Genomic DNA, 15,928 nt, shown 5'->3' on the forward strand with positions numbered 1-15,928 from the left:
TAATGTGGGTCCTCCTAATGATAGTTGTGGAGTAAGTGTACAAAGTATAATGATAAAATGGTTATATAGGGTAAAAATGTATATCAATATTTATTCCACACAATTGGTTAAAAATGTCAGTGATCTTCTAAAAAATACAGTCAAAAAAATAATAAACAATCATAGACAATCATGGATCCATGTTACAATAACGAAATGTTGAAAAAGACATAAAATCAAAATAAAAGTAGAAATGTACAATAAAAATGAGCTGATACACCTAAAAACGTTTGGCAAAGAATGACCTGATAGGCCAAGTATCTTAGTATGGATGGTACACTATGGTACAGTCCAGATATTGATGAGTGTTCTTATAGTTGTATTTATCCAAACAGATAGCAATGTGACAAAAGAAAGTGTCTTTATCTATATCCAATTCTGAAAAAATTCCAAAACAGTGTGTGTCCTGTGCTTGAAAAAATAGAAATAAAAATAAAAATACAAACTTAAAAATGTGAAAAACAATGTGATCACTGGATGTCAAAAAAATGGAAAAAGTTAGAAAAAAATAAGTAACTTAGCAAAAATGTGGAAATCCTCAAATAAGTGAAGCAAAAAATTAGTCTTTCAAAAGTTAATCAAAAAGTGTCCAAAATGATATAGTGATTTCTGTGCAGTGAAGTTGTCGCCCAGTTTGATGGAATAAGACAAATAAAACTGTGCAAAAACCTGTAAAGAAAACAAACAATACTATAATATATACAAACTGTTCAGTGGGTATATCAGTATTATGCTTACTCAAATCAGTCGACGCGTTTCGGCCATGTACTCCTGGCCTTTATCAAGACTAACATTGTGAGTAAGCTAAGGGAATTTATAAGAGCTTTAGCTGATGTTTGGGCGTCAAAAACTAATAGGCCACGCCCCTTCCTGTTAAGTGCATTATGGGTATGGGCAAAAAGTTTCGTTTTAAGTCGTGCTATTAAAAAATTAATTTTAACTATTAGCTGTTACTGTGTTCTCAGGGCCAATTCTGTTTGGAATATTACCTTTACATATATGCCCTTGGTTAGCATATTTAGGGTTGGTAAAATTGTTTTCGACCTGCACTTCCGGTTTCGCTAATGTTTACTGTGTTGGCTTCCGGTTTCCCTTCTGTGTACTAGTAATGGCTTATGTCCTATGAGTGAATGTTAATGTTTTGCTTCAATCGCTATTTTATAGCACTTCCGGAAGTGAAATATGTGCCTAACGAAATTAACATAGAGATATAACGAAAATAAAAATCGGAAGCTTCAATTTATAATAAACAAAGGGGGTTTGTTCAACAAACAAATAGAGAGTCATTGAAGCAAAACATTAACATTCACTCATAGGACATAAGCCATTACTAGTACACAGAAGGGAAACCGGAAGCCAACACAGTAAACATTAGCGAAACCGGAAGTGCAGGTCGAAAACAATTTTACCAACCCTAAATATGCTAACCAAGGGCATATATGTAAAGGTAATATTCCAAACAGAATTGGCCCTGAGAACACAGTAACAGCTAATAGTTAAAATTAATTTTTTAATAGCACGACTTAAAACGAAACTTTTTGCCCATACCCATAATGCACTTAACAGGAAGGGGCGTGGCCTATTAGTTTTTGGCGCCCAAACATCAGCTACAGCTCTTATAAATTCCCTTAGCTTACTCACAATGTTAGTCTTGATAAAGGCCAGGAGTACATGGCCGAAACGCGTCGACTGATTTGAGTAAGCATAATACTGATATACCCACTGAACAGTTTGTATATATTATAGTATTGTTTGTTTTCTTTACAGGTTTTTGCACAGTTTTATTTGTCTTATTGCATCAAACTGGGCGACAACTTCACTGCACAGAAATCACTATATCATTTTGGACACTTTTTGATTAACTTTTGAAAGACTAATTTTTTGCTTTACTTGTTTGAGGATTTCCACATTTTTGCTAAGTTACTTATTTTTTTCTAACTTTTTCCATTTTTTTGACATCCAGTGATCACATTGTTTTTCACATTTTTAAGTTTGTATTTTTATTTTTATTTCTATTGTTTCAAGCACAGGACACACACTGTTTTGGAATTTTTTCAGAATTGGATATAGATAAAGACACTTTCTTTTGTCACATTGCTATCTGTTTGGATAAATACAACTATAAGAACACTCATCAATATCTGGACTGTACCATAGTGTACCATCCATACTTAGATACTTGGCCTATCAGGTCATTCTTTGCCAAACGTTTTTAAGTGTATCAGCTCATTTTTATTGTACATTTCTACTTTTATTTTGATTTTATGTCTTTTTCAACATTTCGTTATTGTAACATGGATCCATGATTGTCTATGATTGTTTATTATTTTTTTGACTGTATTTTTTAGAAGATCACTGACATTTTTAACCAATTGTGTGGAATAAATATTGATATACATTTTTACCCTATATAACCATTTTATCATTATACTTTGTACACTTACTCCACAACTATCATTAGGAGGACCCACATTATGGGCACCACTCTATCAGCCTAACTGTCGTCCCCTTCCCCCCTTCCTCAGCCTACTTTGGCGCTCACCTCCACCCCCTACCGTTTTCTATTTATATTGGGTACACTAGGGTACCCGCTGAGGAGAGCTAGAGGTATTCCCAATCCACTTCCCCACATCTGTCTTCTGCGCAGGATTTACATCTTTTCTCTTTAAGGTCCTCCTGTATCCCACAGTATTCACCTGCACTCTGTACACATAAAGTCCTCCTGTATCCCACAGTATTCACCTGCACCCTGTACACATAAAGTCCCCCTGTATCGCACAGTATTCACCTGCACCCTGTACACATAAAGTCCTCCTGTATCCCACAGTATTCACCTGCACCCTGTACACATAAAGTCCTCCTATATACCAGAACAATAAACATCCCTCTTTATCCCACAGTATTCACCTGCACCCTGTACACATAAAGTCCCCCTGTATCCCAAAGTATTCACCTGCACCCTGTACACATAAAGTCCTTCTGTATCCCACAGTATTCACCTGGCACCCTGTACACATAAAGTCCTCCTGTATCCCACAGTATTCACCTGCACCCTGTACACATAAAGTCCCCCTGTATCCCACAGTATTCACCTGCACTCTGTACACATAAATTCCTCCTGTATGCCACAGTATTCACCTGCACCCTGTACACATAAAGTCCTCCTGTATCCCACAGTATTAACCTGCACCCTGTACACATAAAGTCCTCCTGTATCCCAGAGTATTCACCTGCACCCTGTACACATAAAGTCCTCCTCTATACCACAGTATTCACCTGCACCCTGTACACATAAAGTCCTCCTGTATCCCAGAGTATTCACCTGGCACCCTGTACACATAAAGTCCCCCTGTATCCCACAGTATTCACCTGCACCCTGTACACATAACGTTCTCCTGTATCCCACAGTATTCACCTGCACCCTGTACACATAAAGTTCTCCTGTATCCCACAGTATTCACCTGCACTCCGTACATATAAAGTCCTCCTGTATCCCACAGTATTCACCTGCACTCCGTACACATAAAGTCCTTCTGTATCCCACAGTATTTACCTGGCACCCTGTACACATAAAGTACTCCTGTATCCCTGAGTATTCACCTGCACCCTGTACACATAAAGTTCTCCTGTATACCACAGTATTCGCCTGCACCATGTACACATAAGGTCCTCCTGTATCCCACAGTATTCACCTGCACTCTGTACACATAAAGTCCTCCTGTATCCCACAGTATTCACCTGCACTCTGTACACATAAAGTCCTCCTGTATCCCACAGTATTCACTTGCACCCTGTACACATAAAGTCCTCCTGTATCCCACAGTATTCACATGCACCCTGTACACATAAAGTCCTCCTGTATCCCACAGTATTCACCTGCACCCTGTACACATAAAGTCCTCCTGTATACCACAGTATTCACCTGCACCCTGTACACATAAAGTCCCCCTGTATCCCACAGTATTCACCTGCACCCTGTACACATAAAGTCCCCCTGTATCCCACAGTATTCACCTGCACCCTGTACACATAAAGTTCTCCTGTATCCCAAAGTATTCACCTACACTCTGTACACATAAAATCCTCCTGTATCCCACAGTATTCACATACACTCTGTACACATAAAGTCCTCCTGTATCCCACAGTATTCACCTGCACCCTGTACACATAAAGTCCTCCTGTATCCCAGAGTATTCACCTGGCACCCTGTACATATAAAGTCCCCCTGTATCCCACAGTATTCACCTGGCACCCTGTACACATAAAGTCCCCCTGTATCCCACAGTATTCACCTGCACCCTGTACACATAAAGTCCTCCTGTATCCCACAGTATTCACCTGCACCCTGTACACATAAAGTGCTCCTGTATCCAACAGTATTCACCTGCACCCTGTACACATAAAGTCCTCCTGTATCCCACAGTATTCACCTGCACCCTGTACACATAAAGTCCTCCTGTATCCCACAGTATTCACCTGCACCCTGTACACATAAAGTCCTCCTGTATACAACAGTATTCACCTGCACCCTGTACACATAAAGTCCTCCTGTATACCACAGTATTCACCTGCACCCTGTACACATAAAGTCCTCCTGTATCCCACAGTATTCACCTGCACCCTGTACACATAAAGTACTTGTGTATCCCACAGTATTCACCTGCACCCTGTACACGTAAAGTCCTCCTGTATCCCACAGTATTCACCTGCACCCTGTACACGTAAAGTCCTCCTGTATCCCACAGTATTCACCTGCACCCTGTACACATAAAGTCCTCCTGTATCTCTGAGTATTCACCTGCACCCTGTACACATAAAGTCCTCCTGTATCCCATAGTTTTCACCTGCACCCTGTACACATAAAGTTCCCCTGTATCCCACAGTATTCACCTGCACCCTGTACACATAAAGTCCTCCTGTATACCACAGTATTCACCTGCACCCTGTACACATAAGGTCCTCCTGTATCCCACAGTATTCACCTGCACTCTGTACACATAAAGTCCTCCTGTATCCAACAGTATTCACCTGCACCCTGTACACATAAAGTCCCCCTGTATCGCACAGTATTCACCTGCACCCTGTACACATAAAGTCCCCCTGTATCGCAGTTTTCACCTGCACCCTGTACACATAAAGTCCTCCTGTATCCCACAGTATTCACCTGCACCCTGTACACATAAAGTCCTCCTGTATCCCATAGTATTCACCTGCACCCTGTACACATAAAGTCCTCCTGTATCCCACAGTATTCACCTGCACCATGTACACATAAGGTCCTCCTGTATCCCACAGTATTCACCTGCACTCCGTACATATAAAGTCCTCCTGTATCCCACAGTATTCACCTGCATCCTGTACACATAAAGTCCTCCTGTATCCCTGAGTATTCACCTGCACCCTGTACACATAAAGTCCTCCTGTAGCCACTTTACACACTGTTATATATTTATGCTACCCAAGTTTCCACAGTATAGGTCTAAAACCCATTAATCTAGAGTTTACTTTGTATCCCACAGTATTCCCCTAACTCCCAGTACACAGAAATTAAAAGTTTAAATTGGCCTCATAAATGTGTCTTTAAAGGAACTTCTACGCCCCCTAGTGTTATGTTACTATATGTCACTATTTACATGTCATCTCTTTTAATGCTTCTGCGCCCCCTGGTGTTATGCTATGTGTTATGTTACAATATGTCACTATTTGCATTTCCTCTCTTTTTATGCTTCTGCGCCCCCTAGTGTTATGTTTGTAATATATTTTTTTACAGGACGCTTTCTACTTTGTACTCAAATACACAGTGGAATATTTCTAACTGATCTGTACAGAAACAAAGTGAAAACATTCATATTAAATTCCTGGAAATATGACAATTATATGACTCATTTTTCTGTTATGCAAGTTAAAGTTTTTAATATGTGATTTTTCTTTTGTGTGGCAAACAAGTTGTCAGAAACCTAATTTATTTAATAGTATCTACACATATTTTTTTTTCATCATTGAGTCTTGGATTTGTCATACAATTTGTATTTCATGTGACAGCATCAATTTACAATGTCTGCAGCTGATGGGTTGTCATTTTCTTTCTAGAAACCTAACCTGCCCACGCCACACGCCCTTTAAGAGGAATGAAAGGACATTAATATTCAAATTAACATTAAACCCAAAGAACAATAGATCCTAAATGTTAAATAATTTTCTATATAATGGTGGAATATTAGAAAGAAAACATTCTTATTCTTGTAAAGATTAACCCCTTAGTGAATATATAGATGATATTAGTGATAGATACAGTGGGGCCGAATTATCAAGCTCTGAATGGAGCTTGATGCCCCGTGTTTCTGGCGAGCACTCATTTATGAAAGTTATGAAACACAAGTTATGAAGACCACTGATCCTTAACCTGTCCGCCTGCTCTGAGGCGGCGGGCAGACATCGCCGGAAATCAACCCGATCAAATACGATCAGGTTGATTGACATCCCCTGCTAGCGTCCGATTGGCCGCAAATCTGCAGGGGGCAATGATAAAGGCAGAGAACGTATACTGCCAGCATTTATCGATGTGCAGCGGACATGATCCGCAATATCGGATCATGTCCGCTCGCATCATGATAAATAGGCCCCAGTGTGTCAATCTATCTGGCTTAGAAGTGAGCAATATACTAGAATGTTATATGATGCATACCTCCGGCTAACTACCTATGCGTATACATATAAATGGCTAACTGCCTATGCATATACATATAAATGGCTAACTGCCTATGCATATACATATAAATGGCCCATATAATAATAATTCTGCAGTCTGACCAGAATACAGAATAACACCAGAAGTTTATTAAATCAAATTTTGAATTCAGGCCCACAGGGACCCTTGTATTTAATCTATGGATCCAAAAAAACATCCCGTTTGGATAAAAGACTGTTTCTGTCCCCGCCTCTTGTATCAGTCTTAACTACTTCTATTATAGACCATGTGAAAGAGCTTGTGTCTTTATTGTGTTTGGCCTTGAAGTGCTGAACAAGTGGCATAGACAAATCACATTGTTTGATATTACAAAGGTGTTCCCTTATCCTAGATCTTACTTCATGGGTCGTGAGAAAATCCAGTACATAAGTCTCTGGATCCATAGATTAAATACAAGGGTCCCTGTGGGCCTGAATTCAGAATTTGATTTAATAAACTTCTGGTGTTAAGATTCTGTATCCTGGTCAGACTGTAGAATTATCATTATATAAGCCATTTATATGTATATGCATAGGCAGTTAGCCATTTATATGTATATGCATAGGCAGTTAGCCATTTATATGTATATGCATAGGCAGTTAGCCATTTATATGTATATGCATAGGCAGTTAGCCATTTATATGTATATGCATAGGCAGTTAGTCATTTATATGTATATGCATAGGCAGTTAGCCATTTATATGTATATGCATAGGCAGTTAGCCATTTATATGTATATGCATAGGCAGTTAGCCATTTATATGTATATGCATAGGCAGTTAGCCATTTATATGTAAATGCATAGGCAGTTAGCCATTTATATGTATATGCATAGGCAGTTAGCCATTTATATGTATATGCATAGGCAGTTAGACATTTATATGTATATGCATAGGCAGTTAGCCATTTATATGTATATGCATAGGCAGTTACTAGCCATTTATATGTATATGCATAGGCAGTTAGCCATTTATATGTATATGCATAGGCAGTTAGCCATTTATATGTATATGCATAGGCAGTTAGCCATTTATATGTATATGCATAGGCAGTTACTAGCCATTTATATGTATATGCATAGGCAGTTAGCCATTTATATGTATATGCATAGGCAGTTAGCCATTTATATGTAAATGCATAGGCAGTTAGCCATTTATATGTATATGCATAGGCAGTTAGCCATTTATATGTATAAGCATAGGCAGTTAGACATTTATATGTATATGCATAGGCAGTTAGCCATTTATATGTATATGCCTAGGCAGTTAGCCATTTATATGTATATGCATAGGCAGTTACTAGCCATTTATATGTATATGCATAGGCAGTTAGCCATTTATATGTATATGTATAGGCAGTTACTAGCCATTTATATGTATATGCATAGGCAGTTAGCCATTTATATGTATATGCATAGGCAGTTAGCCATTTATATGTATATGCATAGGCAGTTAGCCATTTATATGTATATGCCTAGGCAGTTACTAGCCATTTATATGTATATGCCTAGGCAGTTACTAGCCATTTATATGTATATGCATAGGCTGTTGGACATTTATATGTATATGTATAGGCAGTTACTAGCCATTTATATGTATATGTATAGGCAGTTACTAGCCATTTATATGTATATGTATAGGCAGTTACTAGCCATTTATATGTATATGTATAGGCAGTTAGCCATTTATATGTATATGCATAGGCAGTTAGCCATTTATATGTATATGCATAGGCAGTTAGCCATTTATATGTATATGCCTAGGCAGTTAGCCATTTATATGTATATGCCTAGGCAGTTAGCCGGAGGTATGTATCTTATAACATTCTAGTATATTGCTCACTTCTAAGCCAGATAGATTGACACACTATATCTAAGGGTGTAATGTCTTTTTGTGTGAGAATATGTAACCGTATGTGATACGGACCGCGTTCGGCAAGCGCCTCCAGTGAGCCCTGCGCTCGCTTGGAGTGTTCAAGGAAAGCTTCCAAGCGAGGTGCTGATCGTTCTCTTAACGCTCAGATGACATCACTCACAGCGCTTCCAGCTTGCTGGTAACGCTGGAAATTAAAAGAGCAAGCGTCTGAGCTTCTCAGCTCACTATAATGCAGCTTGGGAGCGTTTTTTTAACTGTGACGTCTATCCAGTGCCACGTCATTCCTCAGGGGATTTAACTGGCACTGGGTCTTGGCGCTTGATGAATGTGGCTACAGTTATTATAATATAAGATACAGTCATATAAGTGTAATTACTTTTGCCATCCAAAATGAAATCTCTATGTGCATAATATGCAGTTTGATGACTTCATGTAATTTGCATAAGTTTATAATGTAATTTACATAAGCTTTTCTTGTAACCTAATGAATGTTCTGTATACAATGGAATTTTAAATACTGAAGTTCATTTTTGCAATATGTACCATACAAGAAATCCGAAATGTATATATAACTAGTTGAAGTGAATTGTGTTAAATGTCTATTAGGGGGCCTGTTTTTACTCCAAGGTGTGTTTGTGAAGTATTGGTCACATGTTTCTTTTAGCCAATTACTAGGCTCTATTAAGGTATAAAAAGGTATGCAATTCAGGTGTTACTCATGCTACGATTACAGCATAATGCCGAAACGCGTCAGCGGGTAACTGGGATACCCACACATTCACCACTGCTCCTGTTTTTGAAGGTAGCCTTATTTCCATGTTTTAACTAAAATAAAACTTAGAACTTTATCCGGTGCTCCTGCATTCACTTTTGTTCTCTAACCTTAATCTTAACTATAACTCTCTCCCTGACCCTAGTCTTAACCCTAAGCCCTAAAGTTAACTTAGCCCTAACCCTAGCCTCAACCGTTTCCCTAACAGCAGCCCTAACCCTTGCTTTAACCATAGGCTATGTCAGCTAGCGCACTGTGCAATCTGTTTGTTTAGCCTTGACGGTTACAAAGACCTACATTATTTTTGTCAACCATGGAAACAAAATATTAGGTTGTGTGACAAATCAGCATGTGGATATCAAGAAGTCAATATTTCTGAACTACTATTTAGTTTGACTTCTTACATTTTAACAATATAAAATGCAGCAATTCAGATGTCAAAGTATATATATATATATATATATATATATATATATATATATATATATATATATATATATATATATATATATATATATATATACTGTATATGTAACATGGACAGACAGGCAGACTAACTGAAAACTAAGAACTGGTTCATTAAATCACATTTTCAGAACCAATCTGGGACTTGGTAGGGGGATGAGCAGGGGGGTGGGTGGAGTTGCTGCTTTTCTGCTGACTATGCTCTACAGAGAAATTAATACGCCTGTTACTTTATTTCTTGCAGGTCTTTCCTTCGCTGTACCTTCAGTTATATTCCTCCTGGAAGCTTTGCTCCATCACAGACGTTGCAAATACTGTAAGAACCACAAATACTATAAGTCTAATGTGTGCCTGTATTTTTTGTTAGCTCTACTCTTGTTTTGACCCCCAAAAGTAAACTATAATAAATGGCAACCCATAAGAAGAAATTATAAAATAAAATAATATTTTTTCAATTAAGTAACCCCAGGTGTAACCAGGCATTGGCCCTTTCATATTGTTTCACAGATCAATTTGTCTATGAAAATGTTAACGTTTTAAGCTCGAAGATCATTAATGGAATAATAAACATCTAAATATAGGAAATTATTAGCTAATATACATCTCTTTTAGTTGTAAAAGTTTTACTAAAATATATACAACATAAGTTCCCTATGACTGTTTTATCAAATTATCAAATGCATATTAATCCATTCTATGGCAAAAAAAACAAACGAAAAACTAAGTAAATGTCCTTGTTAAAATAAAGAAGAAAACATGATTAGCCTATTTTATTTACTCTAAATGAATTTCAAAGGTTTGCAAAACATCTCAGTTTTTTCCCCCCAACATTTAATTTTACTTTATTGTTTACCAAATGCAAAATTCAGAAATTCAAATATAAATAATACAGAAAATATAATAGTGGAATATTTCATTGTAATTGTATAGGACTCAAAATTCAAATGTAATAGTCTAACAAATATAAAAAGGAGCTTTATAGAATATTTGATCATTGTCAAGGGGAAGATCATGGTATATTCTTCTGTGGCATTTTTATATATTGTTTCCCAGCGTTACATTTGAATTTCTTATTATTTATATTGCTAAAACATCACTCATTTGACAACGATTGACACCTCCCCTCTGAGTTACAGTTTTAACTAAACTAATATATTATAAATCTTTTGTTCACCATCCGTTAACCTTTTTACACTTCTGATATTTGACTTTGTTCACTTTTACATCGTTTCTGCTTCTTCGCAGCTTATTTACCTCAAGTTCCTTTGACACAATCGCTGACGATGCTTTCATGGGGCTGAAACACCTCGAGTACCTGTGAGTAAAAAAAAGTGTGGTTCCCAGAGGTGGCTATTTTATAGCTTCTGTTATGGAATTTATTTAAATGTCTAGTAGAGATTTGCATTCAAATGTAGCTGATTCCTTGAGTGGTTTGATGCACCAACAGCCAAATACATTATTGGACAGAAGGGAAGAAAAAAAATGTTTATTTGACAAAATTGATTTATTTGTTCATGTCATTTGGCATCAAAAAAAGGTGCAGGAATGGGATGGGGGGTGGATTTATATTTGGTTAATAAGCTCCTTGGTTTGTAATGAGGTACAGGAGGTCTTACCATTCATTTGTCAATCAACTCCTGTCCAAATCCTGCTATATTATTACTAATGACTGATGTTAGGGACAGCCTTAATGTTCTTTTAACATTGAAAAAAAATATATGTTCTTTTAAATAGTTGAAATCCTATAATGGATTAATTGTCTATATTAGCTGTTCCCATTGGATTTAACTTTAACAAATTTGAATCCAACATCCATCCAAACTTTATGCCTGCATGGCCAAAATTCAGCCGAACGGAACGTTTGAAAAAATCTGAAACAAATCTTTCGGACAAAACAAATTTTTCACCCGTGCACGTCTGATGGCTAGTAACTGCGTAATAAAGCTAAAATGAACCAATGTTGATAGACACTTTAGTACTCGCAATATATCTAGGCACATGTAAAAGCCCAGCTGTAGAGATGCTGCTTATAATTAACTACTCTGTGGGATATAAAGGCTATAATGAAACTTCCATCATTCAGATTTAAAAAAATGAAAAAAATCCAAATCACTTTTTTTTTTCAAACTGCCTCTTTCTTTTGGTCTCCTTCATTGAAACGTAGCACCTTTAGAACATTTCTATGAAAGCATACTGAGGTAGGCTTGGGAGTGTGCATGTGTCTTAAACTGAAGTTTCACTTTGACTTTTGTGTACAAGTAGCCTTTGTTATTTTTGCCAGTGGAGATGGAGTGGCATAAACAAAGTATTTTAATAAATGATGAGGAGTAGGAGGGATTTCAGATACGCAATAGAAAAGTAACGTATCAGATGATTAATGCATGATGGGACATAAAACACGAGAAGCTAAAAACTCTCATAGGTTTACACAAAAATAGCAGTTACGGATAATTTAAAGAAACACAGGCCTAGATTTGGAGTTCGGCGGTAGCCGTCAAAACCAGCGTTAGAGGCTCCTAACGCTGGTTTTGGCCGCCCGCTGGTATTTGGAGTCAGTGATTAAAGGGTCTAACGCTCACTTTTCAGCCGCGACTTTTCCATACCGCAGATCCCCCTACGCCATTTGCGTATCCTATCTTTTCAATGGGATCTTTCTAACGCTGGTATTTAGAGTCGTTTCTGAAGTGAGCGTTAGAGCTCTAACGACAAAATTCCAGCCGCCTGAAAATAGCAGGAGTTAAGAGCTTTCTGGCTAACGCCGGTTCATAAAGCTCTTAACTACTGTACCCTAAAGTACACTAACACCCATAAACTACCTATGTACCCCTAAACCGAGCTCCCCCCACATCGCCGCCACTCGATTAAAATTTTTAACCCCTAATCTGCCGACCGCCACCTACGTTATACTTATGTACCCCTAATCTGCTCCCCCTAACCCCGCCGACCCCTGTATTACATTTATTAACCCCTAACCTGCCCCCCACAACGTCGCCGCCAGCTACTTAAAATAATTAACCCCTAATCTTCCGACCGCAAAGCGCCGCCACCTACGTTATCCCTATGTACCCCTAATCTGCTACCCCTAACACCGCCGACCCCTATATTATATTTATTAACCCCTAATCTGCCCCCCTCAATGTCGCCGACACCTGCCTACACTTATTAACCCCTAATCTGCCGAGCGGACCTGAGCGCTACTATAATAAAGTTATTAACCCCTAACCCGCCTCACTAACCCTATCATAAATAGTATTAACCCCTAATCTGCCCTCCCTAACATCGCCGACACCTACCTTCAATTATTAACCCCTAATCTGACGACCGGAGCTCACCGCTATTCTAATAAATTGATTAACCCCTAAAGCTAAGTCTAACCCTAACACTAACACCCCCCTAACTTAAATATAATTTACATCTAACGAAATTAATTAACTCTTATTAAATAAATGATTCCTATTTAAAGCTAAATACTTACCTGTAAAATAAATCCTAATATAGCTACAATATAAATTATAATTATATTATAGCTATTTTAGGATTAATATTTATTTTACAGGCAACTTTTTAATTATTTTAACCAGGTACAATAGCTATTAAATAGTTAAGAACTATTTAATAGTTACCTAGTTAAAATAATAACAAATTTACCTGTAAAATAAATCCTAACCTAAGATATAATTAAACCTAACACTACCCTATCAATAAATTAATTAAATAAACTACCTACAATTACCTACAATTAACCTAACACTACACTATCAATAAATTAATTAAACACAATTCCTACAAATAAATACAATTAAATAAACTAGCTAAAGTACAAAAAATAAAAAAGAACTAAGTTACAAAAAATAATAAAATATTTACAAACATAAGAAAAATATTACAACAATTTTAAACTAATTACACCTACTCTAAGCCCCCTAATAAAATAACAAAGCCCCCCAAAATAAAAAATTCCCTACCCTATTCTAAATTAAAAAAGTTACAAGCTCTTTTACCTTACCAGCCCTGAACAGGGCCCTTTGCGGGGCATGCCCCAAGGATTTCAGCTCTTTTGCCTGTAAAAAAAAACATACCATACCCCCCCCCCCAACATTACAACCCACCACCCACATACCCCTAATCTAACCCAAACCCCCCTTAAATAAACCTAACACTAAGCCCCTGAAGATCTTCCTACCTTGTCTTCACCATACCAGGTTCACCGATCCGTCCTGGCTCCAACATCTTCATCCAACCCAAGCGGGGGTTGGCGATCCATCATCCGGTGCTGAAGAGGTCCAGAAGAGGCTCCAAAGTCTTCCTCCTATCCGGCAAGAAGAGGACATCCGGACCGGCAAACATCTTCTCCAAGCGGCATCTTCAATCTTCTTCCATCCGGTGCGGAGCGGGTCCATCTTGAAGCAGGCGACGCGGATCCATCCTCTTCTTCCGTTGTCTCCCGACGAATGACGGTTCCTTTAAGGGACGTCATCCAAGATGGCGTCCCTCGAATTCCGATTGGCTGATAGGATTCTATCAGCCAATCGGAATTAAGGTAGGAATTTTCTGATTGGCTGATGGAATCAGCCAATCAGAATCAAGTTCAATCCGATTGGCTGATCCAATCAGCCAATCAGATTGAGCTTGCATTCTATTGGCTGATCGGAACAGCCAATAGAATGCGAGCTCAATCTGATTGGCTGATTGGATCAGCCAATCGGATTGAACTTGATTCTGATTGGCTGATTCCATCAGCCAATCAGAAAATTCCTACCTTAATTCCGATTGGCTGATAGAATCCTATCAGCCAATCGGAATTCGAGGGACGCCATCTTGGATGACGTCCCTTAAAGGAACCGTCATTCGTCGGGAGACAACGGAAGAAGAGGATGGATCCGCGTCGCCTGCTTCAAGATGGACCCGCTCCGCACCGGATGGAAGAAGATTGAAGATGCCGCTTGGAGAAGATGTTTGCCGGTCCGGATGTCCTCTTCTTGCCGGATAGGAGGAAGACTTTGGAGCCTCTTCTGGACCTCTTCAGCACCGGATGATGGATCGCCAACCCCCGCTTGGGTTGGATGAAGATGTTGGAGCCAGGACGGATCGGTGAACCTGGTATGGTGAAGACAAGGTAGGAAGATCTTCAGGGGCTTAGTGTTAGGTTTATTTAAGGGGGGTTTGGGTTAGATTAGGGGTATGTGGGTGGTGGGTTGTAATGTTGGGGGGGGGGGTATGGTATGTTTTTTTTTACAGGCAAAAGAGCTGAAATCCTTGGGGCATGCCCCGCAAAGGGCCCTGTTCAGGGCTGGTAAGGTAAAAGAGCTTGTAACTTTTTAAATTTAGAATAGGGTAGGGAATTTTTTATTTTGGGGGGCTTTGTTGTTTTATTAGGGGGCTTAGAGTAGGTGTAATTAGTTTAAAATTGTTGTAATATTTTCCTTATGTTTGTAAATATTTTATTATTTTTTGTAACTTAGTTCTTTTTTATTTTTTGTACTTTAGCTAGTTTATTTAATTGTATTTATTTGTAGGAATTGTGTTTAATTAATTTATTGATAGTGTAGTGTTAGGTTAATTGTAGGTAATTGTAGGTAGTTTATTTAATTAATTTATTGATAGGGTAGTGTTAGGTTTAATTATATCTTAGGTTAGGATTTATTTTACAGGTAAATTTGTTATTATTTTAACTAGGTAACTATTAAATAGTTCTTAACTATTTAATAGCTATTGTACCTGGTTAAAATAATTAAAAAGTTGCCTGTAAAATAAATATTAATCCTAAAATAGCTATAATATAATTATAATTTATATTGTAGCTATATTAGGATTTATTTTACAGGTAAGTATTTAGCTTTAAATAGGAATCATTTATTTAATAAGAGTTAATTAATTTCATTAGATGTAAATTATATTTAACTTAGGGGGGTGTTAGTATTAGGGTTAGACTTAGCTTTAGGGGTTAATACATTTATTATAGTAGCGGTGAGGTCCGCTCGGCAGATTAGGGGTTAATAATTGAAGGTAGGTGTCGGCGATGTTAGGGAGGGCAGATTAGGGGTTAATACT

At 37.9% G+C, this 15,928-nt stretch overlaps 1 protein-coding gene across 1 annotated transcript in view; it reads left to right on the top strand.

Annotated features, from left to right (window-relative positions):
• Window positions 1–15,928, top strand: part of LOC128638274 (leucine-rich glioma-inactivated protein 1) — a 111,910-nt gene that overhangs the window by 73,217 nt on the left and 22,765 nt on the right. Inside the window, exons 3-4 of the mRNA XM_053690139.1 lie at window positions 10,122–10,193; window positions 11,123–11,194. Of these exons, the coding sequence (XP_053546114.1) occupies window positions 10,122–10,193; window positions 11,123–11,194 (144 nt within the window). The remainder of the gene's footprint in view (window positions 1–10,121; window positions 10,194–11,122; window positions 11,195–15,928) is intronic.

The sequence above is a fragment of the Bombina bombina genome, chromosome 8 (assembly GCF_027579735.1).
Source record: "Bombina bombina isolate aBomBom1 chromosome 8, aBomBom1.pri, whole genome shotgun sequence".
Taxonomy (NCBI): Eukaryota; Metazoa; Chordata; class Amphibia; order Anura; family Bombinatoridae; genus Bombina; species Bombina bombina.